The sequence below is a fragment of the Nannobrachium achirus genome, assembly GCF_963921795.1.
Source record: "Nannobrachium achirus genome assembly, chromosome: 2".
Classification (NCBI taxonomy): domain Eukaryota; kingdom Metazoa; phylum Chordata; class Actinopteri; order Myctophiformes; family Myctophidae; genus Nannobrachium; species Nannobrachium achirus.
The window spans coordinates 57151667-57161064 of record NC_137811.1 but is presented as its reverse complement, the minus strand read 5'-3'; the positions used below and the strand labels follow the sequence as shown (position 1 = coordinate 57161064).

Below are 9398 nucleotides of genomic sequence, written 5' to 3'. Positions count from 1 at the left end.
TAAAGCTTTTGTCTTTGTATGGAAAATATAACATTAAGGTTGTGGGGGGGAAACATGAGCTTTAAATCAAATTAAATGTCACAGAACGCTTGGAGGATATAGCTATGTCTTGCGTACAGGCGTGCGCATCGTGCCATGCAATTTACGCACGGACTGCTGAAAATCTCCACGTCTGAAGTTGTGCGCGGCGGCACCAGAGACAGAGAGAAGCATGAACTCGTCGGAGTCCGGTGGCGTTGTTCCCTACGAAGAGGAGCCGTGGTCATGGAACCTCAGCAGAATAGACGAGGAGGAGGAGAAACTTTTATTTGGGATCGGCACGGATAACTTCATCACGCTGCTGGTTTTCGGGCTCATCTTTACGCTCGGGGTGCTGGGGAACTCCATGGTGATCACGGTGCTGGCCAGGAACAAGCCCGGCAAACCCCGGAGCACGACCAACATATTCATCCTCAACCTCAGCATAGCGGACCTCTCATACCTTCTGTTCTGCATCCCCTTTCAGTCGACCATCTACATGATGCCGACGTGGGTTCTGGGCGCCTTCATTTGCAAATTCATCCATTATTTCTTCACCGTGTCCATGCTGGTCAGCATCTTCACCTTGTCTGCCATGTCCGTGGACCGTTACATTGCCATTGTACATTCCCGAAAGTCCTCTTCTATCCGAGTGGCTAAACATGCCTTCATCGGAGTGGTGGTCATTTGGATACTGTCGTTGGCCATGGCTGCGCCCGTGATGTATTACCAGAACATATTCAAGCGAGAGAATCTTACCTTTTGCTGGGAAGGATGGCCAGATCAGAACCAGAAGAAGATTTATGTCGTGTGCACCTTTGTGTTTGGTTATGTGTTGCCTCTTCTGCTGATTTCGTTCTGTTATGCAAAGGTAAGCATAATGTAGGCCTGCTTTTTGATTACCCAAAATTGTTCACCTTGATACAAAGTATATTGTATTTGTCCAGTAATGATTATTTGTCTGTGCTTGCAGGTTTTAAATCACTTGCACAAAAAGCTAAGACACATGTCCAAAAAGTCAGAGGCCTCCAAGAAAAAGGTATGTATTTAAACATGCCAACTGTACATTTTGATAAACATAGATTAACGAAATGAATGTACGGTAACAGATGGAATGACAATCTGATGAATAATTTCAGTAAGTAACACACGTGAATAGAATAGACATATAGCCTATGTCTACTTAATATGGCCCACAGAAGAAGAAAATGTATGATAATACAGAAGAAGAAATTGATGATCATTAATTAATTGTTAAATTGCTTATTATAAATAAAGGTAGAACTTTATAAGGTAGAGCTAATCAACTCAACATCAAAACAATAACACTTATAATGTAAGCATTCAGTTAATACCCTTCTCAGCTTAGAATGTAGTGTTGCCCAACATCCACATCTGTGAAAATTATGGCGATTCTAATTAACAATTGCAAGCTTCAACTTAAGAATAAAGGTGTTTCTTGATCCTTGTTGCACACTCTAGTCTGCACAGTCAAATCTCCAGGATCATGGACCCCTTTCTACACTTTCATCTCTCATCTTTCATATCTCTCTCTCTCTCTCTCTCTCTCTCTCTCTCTCTCTCTCTCTCTCTCTCTCTCTCTCTCTCTCTCTGTCTCACCCAAGTCAATATCAATATGTAATACATAACCACATGCAGTAGGTCAATGAGATGATCCAGGAACGGGACAAAGCTGATTGAATGAACGTTAATGAATTCAACATGTACAGCAGGCAGGCTGACAAAGGGAAGTGTTTGTCTCGCAGTTTTCACAGAATCACTCACTGGCAAAGTAATCAAATATTGATTATTACAGCAGAGCTGTAACAACCACTACATTCACATCCTACATTTGGTAGTTAACCAACACACTCAAGCACACACGCACACTAGTACACGCACACGCACACGCACACACACACGCACACACACACACACACACACACACACACACACACACACACACACACACACACACACACACACACACACACACTCCCACGCACACACGCACGCACGCACGCACACACACACACACACACACACACACTTCAACAAAGTGTTTGCCTTCTGATCATTTGTACTGCATAGTGGCAGTAATCTGCTGTTGGCCATTTGATTATACTCTATAGACTGAAATATGTCTCTGTTTATCCTGTTAATTCACCAGTATAAATAAATATGCCCTATGTATCAGTCATTCAGTGGGACTATTTTCCATCTAACATATAATTTTGGAGATGTCTGAGTGTCTGTCTGTCTGTCTCAGCGTTTCTCCTCGGTGGCTGGAGCAATTGATCTGAAATCGCATCACCATCAGCATATGAACACACCTGACATAACTGTGAAGCCCGTTTGTCACTTTCACAAATCGTATGCTGTATAATAGCATTTTTATGGTGTATCTATATCTATTTAGTCTACAGTACCTTTTGTGACCACACATGTTAAGGGAGGGGCGCTGTTGTTCAGGCCATGCACAATCACACACAAACCCACACACACACACACACACACACACACACACACACACACACACACACACACACACACACACACACGGGGGGGGGGGGGGGGGGGGGGGGGGGGAGTGTGTGTGTGTGGGGGGGGGGGGGGGGGGGGGGGGGAGTGTGTGTGTGCAGGCGGGCAGGCGGGTTCTGGCCCTGTTACAGATGTTGTCCAAAATCATGCAGATCGGTACACAGTATCTCTGTAGCCGTTAAATGGAACGGGTATTTACATTGATGCTCCTACATATTAGCATGCAAGCACCAGTTAAAGTTACTTTCCATCCCTCATATATTGTGTGCACAGTGCACATCCCATAATCCACACACTGCACATCATTTCGGAGCTCATATCTTTGAACGGGTAAGGGCTAGTAGAGGAAATTGAGGGAAGGCACTTAACACCTAAAGTGCGCTTAGCATTCAATCATTTGTGTATATTAAATCGTAAACTGGTGCGAAAAAGGAAATGAAAGAAAGATACTGGCAGCTTTATTGTATAGTTTGATACAATAAATTGCCACCAGTGTGTGCCTATAATAAATGTTCCCCCCCCCCCCCCCAATATATCACCTCTGTAATAATAATTGTACTATAAATAATGACAGTGTGTACTCCAGCTGCTGTGAATAAGGAGGCAGCGACTAAAACTAATGAACTAACATGCACACTACTGTATATTTATAGGTCTATTCATATCCAAGAGGTAGGCTATGTTGGAAAATGTTACAAAGAGAATTAGCGTCATTACAAATATAGGAGTGCAACAGTTAATCGAGCTAGTCAAATTAATCGATTATTAAAAAAATATGAATCGATTATCAGTCAATCCTTATGTTGGGCACGTCATAGGTAAAAAAGAAAATACTGAAATGTTCAAAACATTAATTAGCAGATCTAGCTCACAGCAAGTCACAATGAGATGGGTCGTGAGCTTGTAGATCACGATTTTTGCTTGACACTGTGACAACGTATACATAAATCAGGGCTCAAGTGGTTATTAGAGCTGCATAATAAAACACTCAAGGGCAGGGACAGGTTTTTGTTGATCAATTATTAATTGGTCATATGTGAACTCCAGTTGTAGCCTTGGAAGGTCCATGAGGAACCCGTTAGGTGGCATTTTTCATCAGGGACAGACAGCTGGGAAAACAGGCTTACTTTCTCTGCACCTCTGCTACAAATGTTGACCAGCTCTTATCACCGCCAAGCACACACTGTATCACAAGCGTGAGACAGCTTTCACACAGGCACACACACGCACGCACGCACGCGCGCACACACACACACACACACACACACACACACACACACACACACACACACACACACACACACACACACACACACACACACACACACACACCCACACTTGAATCTGAGTCACACATTTGATAAGCCCATTAACAAGAACAATCTAATTAACAATCTAATTATCACCAAGAAAATGTGGGCTTATCACCTGAGGTAATCAAAGGGGGGGGGGGGGGGTATTTTAATTGACAGCCAACACCTTTTTAATGGATGTGTAGTGCAAGTTATGAAGGAGTTAGTTATTAGATTGAAGAGTTTCCATCTCCATCCGCCATTCGGATTATCCCTTCGCGGGATCAATAAATGGTTTATCTTATCTCACAAGTCTAGACAGCACACGCAGATGGATGGACTTAACCCAGTGAGCTACAAGGCTCTCTAGATGGAGAATATTTCACAACGCCTATCTGAAGCTGTTTGAATTTTTCACTACAAGTCACCATGAATTGTAGCATTTATTTTAATGAAAACATTAAAGCATCAGGATTCCTACACTCAAACATACATTTATCAACAAGATAAATGAATGAATGAATGACACTTTTAAATTCGTTTTAGCTTCAAGGATGCCAAAGATCAATATTTTGTACAGAAGAGATAAGTCATGATCATGATTCAACATATTTCCTTGCTCATGCCATTTCAATTTGAGTACTGACCGGAGATTTTAAGAACTTATAAAAAAAATCACAACAGTGTGAAGAGAGCGGTGCTCAATCCACACATCTCACAAGAAAATACTGTTCCTGAAACAGTGTGGGTTCGAGTAGCAAGTATAGTATGATATGTGCTCATCATTATATTGTCCAATCAGAAAAGGGACATACGGACAGGGACGTACATATAAACATGGACAGTGTTTCAAATACTTAGTTTCCCCAATGTACTTAAAGATGTACTCATCATTACTTGTGCTAGCAGAGGGCGCAAGTACTGCGTTCGATGTTTCTGTACGTGGTGGTGTCTGTCTGTGTTTACGTCATCCAATGGGAAAACCCTTGAAAAAACACAGGGTGACATCACTAACTTGGTGACCTCACCAACAACAAGTGTGCCAACTTGCCCACCCACATACTGTTCATACAGAGCACCGAACAGCGCTCTGCTGGCACATAAGTAGGCCATATATGGCCACGAGCGCACAAGTCGCAAGTTGGCACCATGACAGAGTGCAGTTTTGTTATATTGTCCAATTGTCCATGTACATCTACACATGGACATACACACAGTTAGTTACACAGTCAGAAGCGGCTATAACACATCGCTCAAAAACATGACTGTAGGGATAACTAAAGACTCTCTAGGGTTTAAGTTAAAATTATGATCGCGTTCTTAAAGCTAGCGCTATACCAAACAAAACATAGCCCTCTCGACATCCTTTCTCCCACACAACTGTGGGAACTTTAAAACGCTGCTGCCTCTTTGTGTGTGTGCTGTGTGCATACTTGTTCGAAGCTGTTTGCTTAGCTAGAGCAGCTTGACACGCATGACACCCATTCCTCCTTCTTCCCGTCTCTCTTTCTTCATCGTCACCCCCTCTGACCTCCAGACTCCATATGTTATTAACCATACTGACAGCAGTTATGTGATTTGAAGTAGTTAACCTGCGTGCTGTCAGCCAAGCTGGAGTCGCCGTGACATGATGCATTTATCATTCAGAGCTTCCCTTACACAATCTAATTAATGTCAGGCTCCTCATGTGTTTTTGCAGTCTATATGTGTTTCGCTGTTGTGGTCTAATTCACTCAGCTGTAACTCAGCTGTAATCCAGTCTTCTACAGGAATGCCGAGGAGACAGCTGATCATGGAGTGTGTAATTGGCATATTTTTCACTTTTCATTTTACATTTATCAGCTGTAGCCTGTAGCTTTAAGCCTTGGTTTATTAACAATATGGCTGGGTAAACACATTTCATCAATTTGCTCACTGACATTGAAGGACTGCGGGTCAGCTGTAAACTGTTACATTTTCAGTTCATCTCAATGCCAAGTTACGTAATCTATTTTTAAACCCATTGCACTCATTTACGTTGCATGTTACGGTCGACGGTCCGAGTAGGATATGCACATATCCAGAGCTCATAGTGCCGATCAATCCTCTCAGGATTCGGATCATTATCAGTCGGATGTACCATTTCTGTCCTTGAGAGCACTGACTGTAAAAAACATGTGTCGGTTGCTGTACTATGATAATTCAGACACTCCCCTCCCTCTGTCTCCCTTCCTCCTTTTCCATCTTTCACCCCACAGACTGCTCAGACGGTACTGGTGGTGGTGGTGGTGTTCTGCATCTCCTGGTTGCCTCACCACATTGTCCATCTGTGGGTGGAGTTCGGGACATTTCCACTCACCCAGGCCTCCTTTGTGTTGCGGGTGGCCGCCCACTGTTTGGCTTACAGCAACTCCTCTGTCAACCCGGTCATCTACGCCTTCCTGTCGGAGAACTTCAGGAAGGCCTACAAACAGGTGTTCAAGTGCCAAATTGGCACCACTGACTCCCCACTCAATGACGTCAGGGAGATCCGCAGCAAGGTGGACACACCGCCCTCCACTAACTGCACCAACGTGTAAATGGAAAAAGGCATGCGTTGGTGATACAGTAAAACATACTGTTCTACAGTAAAAAAAAAAAATGCATCGAAACTGTGGCATTATGTTGGGTCTCACCACCAGACAACACAAAGCATTGTACAGTACTATGTATAGTACATGTAGAAAAGTGGGGAAACATATACTTTTAAAATGTGTATATTTCGAAGTGAAGTGGTAATTGTATACGGTACATTTCCTACAGTAAATATGTAGATATCTAACGTGATGTCTTGATGCTTAATGTTTTATGTAAAACACTTTTGAATTGCCTTGTTGTTGAAATGTGCTATACAAACATAATGCCTTGTCTTGCCTTGCCTTGCCTAACCCCTAACCCAATCCCAGCAGGTCCTTAGGCCGTGGTTGCACTTGTCTTTTCAATGTGACTTTTGAAAAGTCGCTGAATATTCTGAGTTGCGTGGATCCGCGCACGGGAGCATTCAAAAGCCGCCCATGGGTCTTGTCGAATTCCTCCCATGGCAGAGTAGGCTTATGGGCTTCACTCTATGCTATGAGGGTTGCTGGGTTCTGCTGGGACGACAGGGGAATTTCTGCCTAATAGACCCCATGAACAGTCATTTGGGATCAATAAAAGTAGGAAAATGAGCCTAGATGTTATTTAGTGAGAGCGGTATGCAGAGTTGTCCTTAGTTGAACTGTCAAGTGTTCGCTACATCATCGGACCTCACTCGCATTGTGATCTGGTGAGCCAAACTACATTTCAAGGGTCCTGGCTCACATTGAGTTTGGATCTCATTGAGGAGTAGACAGCTGCTGTATCAGTACTGTGTGTGGGCACAATATTAAACATAGGTCTTACGTAAACTTCGCACAACATGCTAGTTCCAAAATAATAAAAATAAGTGGATTAGTTTTCCAGATGTATTGAGCAGACAAAGTACATCCAGTAACACTTGTTGCATTGAATTGCCATGTGTGGACACACAGATGCTTGCTGACACAACTGAGTTCCGATCTTGCTTTTCCCTGATCATAAAAATCACATTGAAAAGACAAGTGTAATCATGCTGGTTTACTTAGATTTACTGTGGGAAAATGTATATAATTAACACCTCATTCTGAAATGTATACATTTGCCAATGTACCTTCTTTACTATATCTACCATGACGTAGATCTCTGATCTACTGTATGTACTGTATACACTATAGTTATTACCAGAGTTTGGAACTTTTGCTGTTGGAAAAAGGAACTATGGGGAGGAACTGACTTGTAGATGTTTGGATGTCTGCTACAGCAACTCACATTGACAATCTCTATTCCTGGACTCCAGGATAAAGCCAACACATTTGTTGATACTTTAGCGTGGTGGAGAATATGATTATCACTCTTTTATTCTGTCTAATGTTTGGACATATCTGTTCTTCATCTTTGTAATTGGATCTGATGATCGATGTTTTTTTTCTTTATATTGATTGTATCTATTATTGCATCTCATGTTTAAAAATGTACAGCTCACCGCATTAGAAATCTGAAATGATAGTAGGCCTATAGTCTTTCATCCTCTGTTACATGATCTTAATGAGCAACTAAGACATTGCTCAGAATATCACAAACTGTGAGTTTTTAAGTAAATATGTTATTGTTATAATTTTTTGGGGAAATGCTTATTAGATGGTAGAGTGTAGAGAGACAGGAAAGGTTAAAGGGAGATATGACGGGAGTCGGATTCAAACACAGGTCCTTGTGACTCAAAACGAGCATGTGGTCCACCAGGCACAAGTTATCTTTTATTTTAATTCTTGGAATGTGTAATTACAGCTTCTCTGTGTGACCAGCAGTCACTGGACATAAAAGATAAAGAACAATCAAATATCGCTGTTGCTATAATAGAAATGTGCAAATAAGTGTTTACTTTGATAAATGTAATAATGATGGTGGACTCTATGTACATACAGCAAACATACAACACATATATCAACTTTGTAACTTTCACTCAACATTGTGGTCATTAAAAGACCAATATTCACATTTATCTAGAAGCCTCATACCATATTGCTTATTTCCATATTGCTCAGTTTTTCAAGGATTTCTGCCTCCCATAGGAGTGAGCTATAGTCTGTTTAAAATGCACATTGTACAGTATATTGGAAACGTACCTACGTAACTCCGAAACACAATTCTCTATAAGGATTCATCTCTTGTACTTTTTCTCTCCCGTCTCCCCAGGCAAACTTTCTTAACATCAAAATAATCAGACAAGGAAGGCCAGGGGAATAGATGTTGTAACTTTTGCAGGATTCTTTCTCTAACTTTAGTTTGTAAAAACTTCAAAATATTAAAAATGCATACCCCTCTTGGTACAGCTCTGGCCTTATAGAGGTTTATCACCGTACATACCTGTATAGCCATTGCTCCATTTCTAAAAAAAATATATTTTCGAGTTCCAGTTTTCAAAGGATACAGAAGATTTGAAATGTGGCAATTAAGACTATTCTGAGTTTGTGAACACAGAGTGAATGCAGTCAATGTATTTTCCCTCCTGCCAAGGATTGTTCTTATAGCCGTGCTGATTTGATATTGGGTAGTGGTGGACAGTTTGAAATACATTTACTTGAGTATCTGTACTACTTTACTTGAGTATCATTATTATAATTTTTCAGAGGTTTATGACTTTCACTATTTCACAATAATAGACTAACCGCTTGTGCACTAAAAATATTGAACATGATCGACAATCTCACAACATCTAGTAGATCATTTTCATTCTACAGGCATGGTCATGGTGTGCCCATTTGAAAAATTCCAAAATTTAAATTGAATCATTGTTAATTTGCGAGGCCACAGAACACAACATCTGTTTCCTCTGCTGTGTTTAATTGGAAGAGAGAAAAGACAACTGCTCTGCCTGTTTCATTGGCATGCCATGCACTCTGCAAGTGATTCTGTGTGCTGACCTCTCTGTACAGTATATACGGTACATGTATGCATGGGTGACAGTGTGAAAAC

At 41.5% G+C, this 9398-nt stretch overlaps 1 protein-coding gene across 1 annotated transcript; it reads left to right on the top strand.

Annotated features, from left to right (window-relative positions):
- Positions 1–211: 211 nt before the first annotated feature.
- LOC308299080 (galanin receptor type 1-like) lies at positions 212–6409 on the top strand (the record flags this gene model as incomplete). The annotated part of the gene is made up of 3 exons (XM_080742805.1): positions 212–889; positions 992–1057; positions 6089–6409. 3 exons carry the CDS (start codon positions 212–214, stop codon positions 6407–6409), a joined length of 1065 nt encoding a protein of 354 aa, XP_080598931.1.
- Between the last annotated feature and the right edge of the window lie 2989 nt (positions 6410–9398).